Genomic DNA, 14,252 nt, shown 5'->3' on the forward strand with positions numbered 1-14,252 from the left:
GCACTCAAAGAGTTGTGGTCAATGGCTCATTGTCCAGGATATTGGTAATGGGTGGTATTCCTGAGGGGTCGGTATTGGAACCAGTGCTGCTGCTGACATGGACAGCGGGATTGAGTGCACCCTCAGCAAGTTTGCTGATGACACTGAGCTGTGTGGTGCAGTTGACACGCTGGAGGGAGGGGATGCCATCCAGAAGGACCTGTACAGGCTTGAGAGGTGGGCCTGTGCAAACCTCATGAGATTCAACAAGGCAAAGTGCAAGGTACTGCACTTGGGCTGGGGCAATCCCCAGCACAAATACAGGCTGTGTAGAGAATGGATTGAGCAGCCCTGGAGAGAAGGATCTGGAGGTGTTGGTTGAGAAGCTCAGCATGAACCAGCAATGTGTGCTCACAGTCTAGAAAGCCAACTGTATCCTGGGCTGCATGAAAAGCAACGTGGTGAGCAGGTCAAGAAAGGTGATTCTCCCTCTCTGTTCTGCTTTCCTAAGACCCCACGTAGAGTGCTGTGTTCAGCTCTGGGGCCCCCAGCACAAGAAGGACACAGAAGTACCAGAAGGAGTCCAAAAGAGGGCCACAAAGCTAGCAGCCAAATGCAAGGCTAAAAAGATTTTAATTTTCAATGACTGGGTTTACCCAGATGATAAACGCATTAGAGCACTTCTCCTATGAAGACAGGCTGAGGGAGTTGGGGTTGTTCAGCTTGGAGAAAAGAAGGGTCTGGGAGACCTTATAGCAGCCTGCCAGTACCTGAAGGGACCTACCGGAAAGCTGGGGAGGGACTGAGGGACTCTTCGTCAGGGGGTATAGTGATAGGAGAAGGGGTAATGGCTTTAAACTAAAAGAGGGTAGGTTTAGATTAGATGTTAGGAGGAAATTCTTAACTCAGAGGGTGGTGAGGCACTGGAAAAGGCTGACCAGAGATGTTACAGATTCCCCATCCCTGGAGGTGTTCAAGGCCAGGCTGGATGGGGCTTTGAGCAACCTGGTCAAGTGGAAGGTGTCCCCGCCCATGGTGGGGGGGGGGGGGGGGGCGGGGTTGGAGCTAGATGATCTTTAAAGTCTCTTCCAGTCCAAACCATTCTTTGATTCTGTGATAATAGAATAGAAATATATATATCTATTTTATAATGGTAGAACTTGTAGAATGAATGTTGTAGAGCTGTATCAATGTTAAAGGGAAGGAAAGACAAATGAATCAGTAACCATACTTAATCTAGAATAAGGAAATAGAGTGAGTCACTTTGAATTATACTCCCAGTAGAGTTTATTAAGGTGAGATTCTTCATTTACCTTTTGATCCTTAAACAAGTGTGTCTATAAGTCCTACTAGAGTAGGCTGATCGGTACCACTAATAGAAATGATGACACTGATTTTCTGAGAATCTCTTATCTGTTTCTTAAGTAATTTCCAAAGACTATGTTCTTGTGGTCTTTTAGGTCTATTACTAAATCATTTAATCTGAAGTGTGAAAGTTATGCTTTCTTACCTGACCGGTATGAACATGCTGTAAGTATAGGAGCAGTTTTATATTCTTACGCTACCTAATTTGTTGCCTGAAAAATGAGGCTTAGTATCTTCAATTTCCTTGAAGATATTATCTACATCAAAATAAAATGAGGCATCTTTTCTAATACTTATTGCTTTGGCTATTTTCTGGGGTAGAAACTGAATTCTAACATATTCAACTATGTAACATTATTATTTAGCATTGATTAGAATTTTTATTTTTAAACAGGCAATTTTAATTCAACATGACATTCTGAAAGTTAATTTTCCAAACATGCATTACAGGATTCAAATATTTGTGTCAGATGTTTTGAGAGGTGCATGAAGATGACAATAATCAATCATATCTAATTAGGTGGTGACACACTGTGCTTGCAGTAATTAAGCAAGACATTACTGCTTTACTTTCTAATGATTAAGATCACACAGATTGAGAGCCAGCTGTTAATCACTTTTCTTGCAAGGCTAATGTCGTTAACAGAAAATCCCAACAATCTGCCCTTAAAGCTATTTTTAACAGAGCTCTTCTGTTAGATAAGCTGTGATGTAAGCAACAAAATTATTTTTTTTTATTATTTTTTTTTAAAGTTTGTATTTTGAGCATCTTTTCCAACTGTTGTTGTCTTGAGTTAATACTCATCCTTGTAGATTTCCGTATGCCACAGATATTTAGGAAAAACTTTATTGTGAATTGCTAGAAATTACTGTGATGCTGCTGGTAAAATTTACTACAATTTTATAATGCTAATATATATTTTGCAACTGTATGTAGTGAAACATCATAATGTCATTAATAAATGCAGGCATAAAAAATAAGATTTATGAAATCTTTATAGAAAAGGTAATTTTCAAGATAGATATTTCAGTTTTGAACTGTGCTTTGGGGGAAAATGTACTGAAATTTTTAAATATTTGTTGCTGACAATTTTTATTTCTGATTCTTATTTGTATCATGTATCACCTCACACTGAAAACTTATACCATAGTGTAATTCAATTTGTTTAGCCTTAATTGACCTGCCCTAGCATTGTTAATGTCCATCAGATCTATTCCACTGGATTTTGTGTGTATATAAATCACCTATCTAAAAGGGATCATCAGGAATTTGTGACATTCTCCGTTAACTGGCAGTAAGTAGTACTTGTGGGCACTATGAAGTATGATAGGGTGTTACAGCTCTAGTAAAAATGTAAAATCTAAGGTCATACTTGAAATGCTCTTACTAGCTACTTATTGAGGCTATGGAGCAGGTTTGTTTGCTTGTTTTTTGCATAGTTTTTGGTGAGTTTGACTTGATGCTTTGTTTATTTTAACCAGGAGCTAAAAGAAAATTGTCTATGTTCTGAATACATCTTAAGTTAGGCAGCTGTAAAGTTAGCTTGGATGTTTGTATGTTCTAGATACCTTTTTTTGTTGTTGAAATGTTGTGAAATTAAAAGTAATCTACTGTCAAGCATTCACATTAGCAGTTGCTTTCCAACTAGAATGAAATTCAGATTTAGTGTAGTTTCGCTTTTTTTCAAAATATTTCCTTTCAAATTGATTTAAGATATTTCTCTTCAAATCTGGATGGAAGCTGATGGGCCAGACCCCTGGGACAGGCACAAGTTTCTTGTGCAAGGGGTCCTCTGAGCTGTTAGTGCTGTGGCCCCCACTGCAGCTCTTGTGTTTGTTTGGAAGGGAGATAGAAGCACCTGGTGGTGAGTTACATGTGCACGTGGAGGGCGAAATGGGGGCTGTAGACTGTTCCTGAAGCACAGTGTGGAAGGCATAGGTGCGTCCGATGTAGTCCTGGCCTTTGGACTCTGAAATGGGTTGAGCTAGAGCATCTCCTGGCAGTGCCTTGGGGCCTAACAGGTGTAATGACACTGCCACGTCCTTCTGTATTTGGAATCTGTATGTTTGTGTCACTGGTGATGGTGAGCAATAGTAATTTAGAGCAGCAAGGTGTCTGGAAATGTGTGTTTCTTCTTATTTCCCCTCTGCAATATTTTGTGTTAGGAAGCCAGAAGTTCTTGACTAGGAGGAGGGGGGAAACTACCAAAACCACCAGCAGAACCTTTTGGTGCTCTCTGACAGAACATCCGTATTTTGAAACAACTTTGGATATTAGTGTCACGTGTGTAATTTCGTAACAAATGTTGTGATAACTAGGCAATTTGGAATTTTTCATATAGCTCATATTCAGTGAGTCTCACAGGTCCCTGAACTACTGTAATTTTTTTTTTTTTTAATTTTTTTTTTCACTTATTCAATTAAAAACAGCAGTCTTAAACTACTTTTTCAGATATGGGGTAAATGCATACTGTTTAGACATCCATAGCATTTTTATGTATTTTTTTATTTTTTTTTTTAACTTAGAAGGCATGCACACTCTGCCCCCCAGTATTAGGGAATCCTAATGTATCTGAACAATCTGTTTAAGGGATTCACTATCATTACAGTCAGAATTTCTTAAAGGAAAGAGGATTACGGTCTTGGCAGTTGTGAAGGGGTATTGTTAGGCCTAAGAGCTATAATATGCTAAAGCTGAGAAAAAGCACAAGTCCATGTGTATTAAGAGGAGAAACATATTCTGTAAAGGCACTCTCTGTAACTAATTTCAGAAAGATATAATTAATCTCTGTCTTGTATCTACTTTTAGTTTTACCGCATGTTTCTTTTGTGTGCTTACAGTACTAATGGAATCATTAATTTTCTGCATTCCACAGCTGCATTATCGCTCACCCTACATATCTGCTCTTCTTATCCATTCATCCCACGTTGGTCTATTGAAAAGCCTGCTTGTGTTCTCACTCAAGGCCTCTTAAGCCTAGAATTAACTTCTGATCATGAAAGGCAAAGGTACAGTTCTTTTTAGGTTACAATCCTCCTTCAGATTATTTGTTATAAGAATTATTAGACAATTTTATTTTAAATGTCATTCATCCACTGAGAAGGCCCCTAGAAGATAAACTTCAGGTCTTCTAGTTTTATATTTCATCCCTTCTATATCAGTTGCAAGTTGTTCAGTGCAGGTGCTCTCCTAAAGCCAGTCAACCTTTCTCCTGGATGCAGAGGTTCAATCATATGCAAGAATGTAATTCTGAATGTTAGTCTCAGAGACAAACAGATGAGAAAGAAATCATCTTCAGGATTTTGCCCTGTGAGAGGATTAGCACCTGTGCCATTTAGGCAGAGTAGTTAAAACATCTTAAAAGAAAGAGATTTCTGAATTATCTTCTTACCTGATTGTTCCATTTGTCTTTGCAATATATATTAAAGTACTTAAAACTGTCATTATGTCCTTTTGTTTTCTGCCTTTAAACTAAACAACCTTAATCAGTGTAGAATTACTTATGGGTTCTATTTTCCAGGTTTCTGATCACTTTTAATTTTTTTGTGTTTCTAAGGACTCTTTTTCAGTTCATTATCTCTTTTCTATAGTGTAGTCATGAATCAACAATGTCATAATACTGTTTGGAAGGAAACGATATACTGTGATGTATTAAATGCAACACTAATGATGGATTACTTCATGGACTTATTCCTCCCTTATTCAGTAGTGTTGAGGAATGTTTTGTACTACACAGCTGAAGAAGAACCGTGTTTACGTTTGGGTGCTGTTTTCACAGAGTGAGAAAAAGCAAATCTGTAGGAAAGAACCCCAAGGAGAGCAATCAAAATACCTATGCAATATGATATTGATGACAATATTTTGCTGTTGATCCTCAGTGCTACATTTCCTTTCCTGCAGAAATTGCACAAGCTTTTCTTCTGTGCAACTGGCTGTTCCTTCTAGAGTGTAGCACCTTGCACCTTTTACCTGTTATGCTTCATCCTGTTTCTTTTTCTTTATTTTATTTTTTTCATCAGTCAAGTTTATTTTAAATTCAAATTCCGCCCTGTGCTGATAAAATGTCTGTATCTTTTGATCACAACAGTAGATGTAGTCTATAAAATGTATCAAAGGAGTTACGAAAGAGTAAATTTGAGTCTGTTGTAATTTATTGTTCAGAGCACAGACTCTGTGGGACAGCCCAAAGTGCTGCCTAATTTGAAATAAGGTAGGATAAAAATAAGTGACTCCTCTTTTCACATGCCTTCAGCAGACGTCCCAGCCATAGGTATGCCATAGATAGGAAATTTCAATGGAGTGTTTTTATGGAAACAAAAAAAAATAAATTGGATTAGAGAATTTGTTCACTAGACTTCTGAGGTGTAAATATTGCTTGTAAAATATTTACATGTGGAATTTGGAAAAGTTTAGGTTCAAATATGATGCTTAAAGATTTGTCCTTAAAATGTTGTAAGTGTATAAATCTGTAAATGCATTTTATCATTAAAAATCAAACTACCATGTCACTGAAGTAATAAATATAAAACTAAGGATGAGAATCGGCAAATTCTGATTTCTGCTGGAGGACCAGTGTAACTAAATGGACAGGTGAAAATGATGAATTAAAGTAGGGGAAACTCCAGAGGAACTGTTTTCATAAGGGAAAATGGAGTATGTTAACATACTGCATTTAGTTTGTAACAGATCACATGCAGTAAAATACATAGACAGAGGGAAGGGAGGTTTGGATTTACTGAGAACCTCACAGTCTAATTCAAAATAATATCACTGCAACACATGCATTCTGACATTCCCTCTACATGCATACAAATACATAGTGATTTTTATTTTTTTTTTTATGACTCATATTTTCTGATGATCTGGGTAAGAGCTTTGAACATGTTCCCCCAGTCTTCAATTACAAGGATGAAAAGCGTGACAAATACTGCTGTGTCCACCTGAGAAACAAATGGCCATAAACAAATCAATAGTGTCTACAGAAAACCCAGTTTTCAAAAAAAAAAAAAAAAAAAAAAAAAAAAGCAAAAAAGCTTTTTCAAAATAAAACTTAGAGCAGGGAAGACAAGTGTTTTATGTCAGTTAGACCAAAGTTTGGCTTAGAGATGTCTACTTGGAAACAGGATTTGCAGCTCTGAGATTTAGTCTTTAGTGCTCTAAAAGAACTGGGGTATTTTGAGTAGGGTATCAAAACATTATTGCAAACAGGAGTGCTTTAAAGCAAATACACTGGCTGGGGATATGCCTGAAGCAGACAAGATTAAAATCGACAAAAGTATTCACCTGCCATTTTAGCTCCCTCTAGAGAGTGCTGATTTCCTCTGTGTGGTATTTAGAGGTTTGGGGCTTGCCTGAGAAAGTAAGTTTCAGTAATTTTTCTTTCAAAAACAGGATGGTGACTAAGCTTTCTTACAAGTCACGTCTGGTGTGACAATTATGCTACTGTTCTCCTTTTCTCCCCCCTTCTACCCTCCATGTGCGTGTGCACACACATGGACACAGGCACACATCCTCCTGCTCCATTTCCTGAGTCCAGTGTCTAGAAAACCCCTCAGTGGTATAGAAACCAACATTTAATTTCCTCATTTGCCAATTGAGTTTTAATTTATATTCCCATATCTCTCATTGTAAGCACTTAAATCTTATGCAACTCCATGCTCTTTTACGTGTTGTTTTTTTTTCTTTTTTTTCTTCTTAAAAAAAAACACATGCAAATCTGACATATTAACTCTAAAATTACTACGTCTGTTTGGAGAGTTATTTTACTTTTCAATCCTCTTTCTGGTACCAGTTTTTGGAAGAGGCACTGTACAGAGAGTGTTTTTTAAATGAGAATTCAGGACAAACCTAACGTAGTTAAATTGGTGGATATACAAGTACATGCAAAGACTAAATTCCCATTAAAACCTCTTTCTTTGAAGATGTACTTCGGACTGAAGTTTGCACGATAGAGTTGCATGTATCATCTTTTCAACAAAAGAGTGAACAGGGGAATGTTTGAACTCTGATTCACAGTCATTTATAATGGTCTAAAAAAAGCAGACTTGAAAGGCTGAGAGAAATCTAGATTAATCTTATTGATTCTGAAAGCAAATAAGGTATTGTTGCATGTCACTGTAGATCACATCAGGAGTTAGATGAAGTGCGAGGTAGGTATTGGATTTTAATAGGAATAGATGAGCTTCAATGAGACTTACAGTTTAAATAATGTGATAGAAAATGCTAACATATTTAATCAGTTACTCTGCATATTTCATTCGTTACTTGATTGTCTGTTACAATGAAAGTTCATGTTTTTTTCCAAGGTGCTATTCTAAACCTATGTAACAATTACTAGCCAGAGAGAGGTCTGCTTTTAGACTGTGTAAAGTGCTAATGTAGGGTTTTGCTCCCTCAAGATGTGTCTGTAAAGCATAGCCTGGTCTGTCAGCAATAGTAACAGCAATTGCCAATCTGAGTGGAATAGCCATGCAGAACCTGTGAACAGCAGAATGGTGAGGGAAAGGTGGTTTTGCCAGGTAGTTCTTCTACTGCTCCAAAATACCTTCTGTTACATGGCATAGCTTATAAGCAGAAAGTATTGACACAAATTCTGTACATTTTCATTTATAAATAATATTGATATATCATTCACAGATGTTGGAAGTTTAAAAAATGTGAAAATCTTGGAAATATTGATACACATCGGTTTCCCAACAAGCAAGAATAATTAAAGGTTATACCCTCGCTGGTATCCTTTAAGCATTCCCAGAGAACACCGTGGGCAGGATTTATCTGTTCCGAATGAGAGACCTGTGTCTGAGTTGTCATTTATATTTATTTATTTTTAAGTCACAGTAGAAAGCTATGATGCAATTTGTTCCCTTCTAGACGGATGTAGAGAAGGGATCAGGTAAACGATGTTTCAGAAATGTCTATTGCTCACCACTGGCTTTTCAGAATCTACATGACCGTCTTAGATGTGAATTTCTACATTGTAAAACCTTTGAGATTCTTTTCAAGCTTAAGATATCCATGTGTGGATGTCTGCTGGCATGGTCAGTGTCTGCAGCCTCTTATAATCACGGAGGTCTGCCCTCATCTCCAGCTAGAAGGACCCAGATCTCCCCTAACACCTGCTCAGCCTTACATTTGTGGATATCTTAGATATCCTAAGGTGTCTTAAATGGCAGCTGTGGCCATGAGTGTGTGCTGTGTATGTCCTTTGGGGGAAATTTAATTGCTGCACTTTTCATTTCCACCAACTGTAAGGGAGGCTTTGACGTTAGTTGATGCTTAGAGCTACACCACATCTAAACTTAAGTATTTAAGTGTTTTAAGTTTAAACTGCCTTTAAAGATCAAAAGTTTTTATTAACAGACACCACAGACCTTTCTCCTTGGTTCTGTGGAAATTAAAATAGTATTATAAAGATAATATTCCGTGTTTGATTTTACTTTTAAATCAAAGGACTTAAAAGTGCACAGGGCATGTTTCTTCTTTAATTCATTACTCTGTTCTTTATGTAATCTACTATTTAATGAAATTTAGAGCAGTCTTTTGAAAACAAATGCTACTGCTAAACCTTAAATTAGGCATGATTATTCTTCATTTGCATAGAGGAAAGTGCAGTGATCTGATAATATTGTTATATACATTATAAACTAATAAATATTATTCTTAAACGTGATCATCTGTTTCAGAAAAGATCTGTTGTTTTTCCTCTTCCACGAAAAGACTATAAAGCTATGAAATTGCACTACTCTTCTTATTTTAACAAATAGCTGTAAGCAGTCCTAAATCCCCATTTTTTGTTTAAGGAAATAGCTGACTGAATATCAATGGTAAATTTGCACATAAATGAATAAACCAAAAATTAAAACAGGTATTATTTACAACTACTTATGGAGAAATCCTTGTTAATACCAAAATACTTGACTATCCAGAGGAGTTTACTTGTTAATAGTCCAGTAGTGACTTTGGAAATACAAAATTGAAGCCCTGTAGCACCTGTATTTATATGTGGTTACAGTGTGTATATTTGTGTGTTTCACAATATGAAAACCTAATTTCAAACCATAATAAAACTTCAAGGCAACTTTTAGAAAGGATACAGAACTTTTTCTCACACAATGGAAGGAACATATCTGAGTCAGAAGTGGTATTGCACATCTCTACTTCGTTATGGAACAGGAAAATGCATTCACGTACATTTATACATATGTACTATGTACCTATCTGCTTATAATACTGTTTCTCAGTAAGTCATAGAATTAAAAACAGATAGAACGTGCTTCAACAACATTGCTTAGTGGAACAGTAAAAATGTACTGTTTTATGTATTAATGCCTATTTCAAAGGCAATTTAGCCCACTTCTTACAGAACAGAAGAGGCTTTTTATGTCTAATCCATTTGGAGCTTGAATAGCAGACCAGTTTTCCACTTTCTGTAAACAGTGCTTCTTTATATGTGTTTTATGTATTGAATGGGATAGAGGTTATTATTTATCATTAAGAAATGTTTATATACTTAAATTTTTGTTTCTGTGCCTTGCTTTCACAGACTAAAACTGGTATTGCTTTGTTGTATGATGAAGTATCTGAAAATGCTTACGACATCCGACTGAAGCTCACAAAAGAGGTATTAACAATTCAAAAACAAGATGTCGTCTGTGTTAGTGGAAGTGATCACAGTGCAAATGTAAGTGCTTCTATATCTCTGTGCTTTCGACTGCACTTTAATGTCTTCTACAGAGATCAGATTATGGTATTGGAGTGCAAGACATTCTATTGGGTAATAGAAATATTTAATGATGAGTTGGGTTTTGTGCATACTTGCATTCCTGTGTACACAAACTTATTTGTTTATTTTTTTTCTACCAGTGGTGTATGTGCTTTATTCTGACAAATACAACCTTAACAGTGGAGAAGATATCTATAAATAATGAGAATACAGCATTCTTCCACCAAATATTGTTAGGCTATTAAATGGAAAAAAAAAAAAAAAAAAAGGAGGGAGGAGGGGAAGGGGGGGAAGCTCTATTTCCTATAGAAAACATTTTAAGAGAAACTAATACACCAAAGCTTTTTTGTTTTGTCTTGTGTGTGTTTTTTTTTTAATCAGAGTATCAGGTATGGGCAGTTATCTGTTTAAGACATGTCTGTTATCTGTTCACAGATAAGGGCACAGAGGTGGCTTAGAAAATACTTGACAGACACTTAGTTCAATTTTTTAAGCAGAGATTGGGCTTAATTGGTGTCAGCATTTATATATGTATGTCTTTCTGTTTTTACTTCCAAATTCAATTATTCAAACTCAGTCAGGTGATTTTTCAAAAACATTTTGCACTCCTAACCTACAGAGGAGTCTTCTGTATCACCATTTAATAATGTCACTAGAAAAACTAGTAGCAGTTTGCATAAGACATACAGCAATGCTCTCTAGATTATGGGCATTCCCAAACACTGCATTTTATTTCCTCATATAAATAGTGTTCCTCTTAAAACTAAGTATAGGTATCCCAAATGTTATTGAGTCAAATAAATTTCATGAACTGTAATGGTATTTGCTAGGATGAACAACGAATGGCAATGCACCTCCTTGGAGAGGGCCAAGAGGGAATCTTCTGTCTGCTTGCTGTATTGCACATTTCAAATAAGCAAAAAATCTGGCACCGGGAGACAGGAAGTGAGTTTGCGATACCCTGCTGAAAATTAGGAGCCAAAAAGTAGATAGGGAGTATAAGTATATAGACATGTGTGTGTATTATTATGTGAGAGAGTCTGCTTATATACCACAAAAACACATTTCATTTCTGTCAAAGTAAATATGTATATATAGTTTAATGTCACACCAAAAATTAATTTGAAACAAACAGCTTTTAGTGGTTGGAAGCATTTTGTGCTGATTTCAAAACTTGCCTGTGGAACTCAATGGAACATGACATGCTCTTAAAAAAAATAATAATAAAAAAAAAAGGTTGCATCAGTTGGCAGCTAGTGGGAGACCACTCAGTGAAGTGAGAGACATGTCACATGCTGGTTGGTTTGCTGAAATAAATATAAACCTAAGCCAAAAATAATCAGCATGCATATACTTTGTGCTTCAATGGGAAATGTGAAATACTGCAGCTTTTAACTGCAGACATTGTTGATAATGTTGATAAATTTTATACTAATTGTGGTTACAATAATTATAGTAATATGTGAATGGCTGCAATATGTTGTATTTTGTGCAATATATTGTATCTGTGCATATAAGGGTATATGATTGCACCAGACTTGGTGGTATTTAAATGCCTTGTGTATAAACTTCCTTTCATAGGAAAAGATTTGAAATTCTGTCCTACCTAGTCTTATGCTGATTCGTGAATGAATCAGCACAGGCTGACTGGATCTGAGGAAAAGTCGTATCCAAACTATATTTCTATTAAGCAGCACTCATTGATCTCTCATAAAAAATAAAGAAGGAATGGTTAACCCAGATACTGACATAAAAGTGTCAAAATCTGTGTTGATTATGATTCTGATACTCTTTACCTCTACATTTTATGGATACCCTAAATAGTATTTCCTGAAGGAAGACAGAATAGAAGGACAGGCTCTGGAAGTGTTATATTAAATCCATGTGGGATTCCTTTGTCAAAGTTTAGTGAGAAAAAATGGATTAAGTCATGGCTTCAAGGCAATATTTGCTTTTTCTATATTATACTTTAACAAAATAAAAACTTTCGGAGAATTAGTATATAAAATAAAGGCCATTTAATATGAACCCTGTGTATTTTAACAGGGTATGAATTACTAGTATATAGGAGCTCAAAAGAAGAATTTGAAATCAGGCTGAAATAGCTGGTTGTTCTCTAGGGCTATTTTTGGTAATTCTGAAGTCTTAAATTTATAGCTACACAAGCTAAATTCAGAAGAGATAAATGCTTTACTTTTCAAGTGGTTCAAGAAAATAATTTTCATCCCTCGTCTGTATGATTCAAAATATTAATAGAAAACTGTAACTTGAAAGTCAGTTCTGTGGTAGTCATGAACAATCACTTTGTCTGACTGATTTATTCTCCTTTCTATGCTTTTCTTTCTTAGTTACTCATAGTTAATCTGTATTTGCACATGGCCATTCATCAAACCTAGTTCCTTTGCAACAAAAATAGAAATAACACGTTTGTTTTCTCTCTGTAGTCTTCTCAAACTCATAGAAGGAATTTAGGAAGATTTTCCTTTTAGAGTAACTTTTCTTCTTAGGCGGGATATATGTGAATAGAGAAATTGAAAAATAGACCTCTGTGTCTACTTGTGATACTACTTTGGTCTGCAGCCAGTTCTGTAGGACAGCATTCATACGATACGTTTGCTTCCAGCCCCAGTTTAGCTTACAGGTTCAGTGAGCCTGAGGACAGGATTTGCAGATGCTTAACTCAGATCTCAGCTGGTCCCACGCAGCAATGAATGCTGAGGAGTGGCAGACACCAGCAATCACAGGTACTGCAGTGGTTTGGGCTTTCAGCAGTACAGATTATTCCCAACAATCTCATATTGATTGTACAGATAAAAGGCTGTCACTGTAAAATACCTGTCTTTTACTAGCATCATCTTGATCTTAACTTATTTCAGACTATGCCACCCTGCATTCATTCAGGTGCTATTTTTATGCACAGAGAAAGCTTCACCTGTGATGAGAAATTGTAGAGCTGTCTTTCTATCATTTGACTTGGATGTACAGTAATGAGAAAGAAGAACATGGTTTCTGGAATTCAAGATGTTTGTAGAAGCAAATGGTGTAAAAATAACTGTTTATTTTCCTTAGTTTTCAAGTTTTTCCAAAGTAGACAAGATGGCATTTAAATGTCTGTAAAAATCCTTCTGGGAGTGGAACAATTGTGGGAAATAGTATTTTTCAGTGTTTGATTATGTATTATTACATTTATGAATCATAAAACAGATTGTATGTAATATTTAAATGATTTATATCTTTATTATTAAACATCTGATCGTTCCACCAAAATGTATTTCAGGAATTCAAGTTTGGAAAATCCAAACATTTGAAGCAAATCTTCGTGACTATTGTGTTTGGGGGTGTTCAGACTTTTAGGAGGAGATAGAAGTGTGTAAGGGTGCATCAGCATCGGTGTGCAAACAAAGCATGGAGATACTGATGGAACTGGTATATAGAAAAAACTAGAAATTTTAATTAACTTCTAAGTATTTTTTGACAGAAGATTTTTTTTCCCTGACATGTAGTTCAATAATACTCACAGAAAGGAATCAATTATATGAAATCCAGGGAAAGATCCATTGTAAGTTAAAGAAGAAACAGAATTCCTTTTTTTTTTTTTTTTTTTTTTTTACTTTTCATAATATCCTTTTTCTGTATAGTGTGATCTTTCTATAACTTTTTGTCATTTACCATGTTAAAACTAATTTCTTACATATTCACAATGCCTCACTCCCTTCCTTAGTACTCTGTTTTTCTTCCATGTGTATTGCTACCATCCTTTTCATCTTATCAGCCCACAGTTTTAAGCCTTTCTTCTTTTCATAAACATTTTTTTCTTTTAATTTGTATTCTATTTCTGCATCCCTTTTTTTCCCTGACAATTCTACTTGCAATGTAAGAAAAATAAAAGAAATATATCTGGCTTTTTACCATGATTCCCTCTCACAGAGCTGAAACGCTTCAGACTTGGTCAGTGGACCTGCAGGTTTCTGAGGCAGGCTCCTGGTTTCTTGATGGGAAGAGGAGTCTTCAGAGGCTTGTGTGAGACTAATAGAATTAGAATGACAAAAACCTTTGCATCCTGGGTACCCAATTGTCCAGCTTCACAAGTCCTGTCTTAGTTTGACAGAATAAAGTGAGGTAGGTGAATAAGGTACCTTTCAACTGAACTATTCGATTTGATTTGATTCTAAATGGAGAGGGAAA

At 35.9% G+C, this 14,252-nt stretch overlaps 1 protein-coding gene across 1 annotated transcript in view; it reads left to right on the forward strand.

Moving 5' to 3' along the window:
- SNTG2 (syntrophin gamma 2) overlaps nt 1-14,252 on the forward strand; it is a gene marked incomplete at both ends in the record, with an annotated part of 288,908 nt that overhangs the window by 112,806 nt on the left and 161,850 nt on the right. The window contains one exon of the mRNA XM_082758096.1: nt 9,888-10,025. Coding sequence (XP_082614222.1) covers nt 9,888-10,025 — 138 coding nt within the window. The remainder of the gene's footprint in view (nt 1-9,887; nt 10,026-14,252) is intronic.

The sequence above is a fragment of the Aythya marila genome, assembly GCF_965140915.1.
Source record: "Aythya marila genome assembly, chromosome: 3".
Taxonomy (NCBI): Eukaryota; Metazoa; Chordata; class Aves; order Anseriformes; family Anatidae; genus Aythya; species Aythya marila.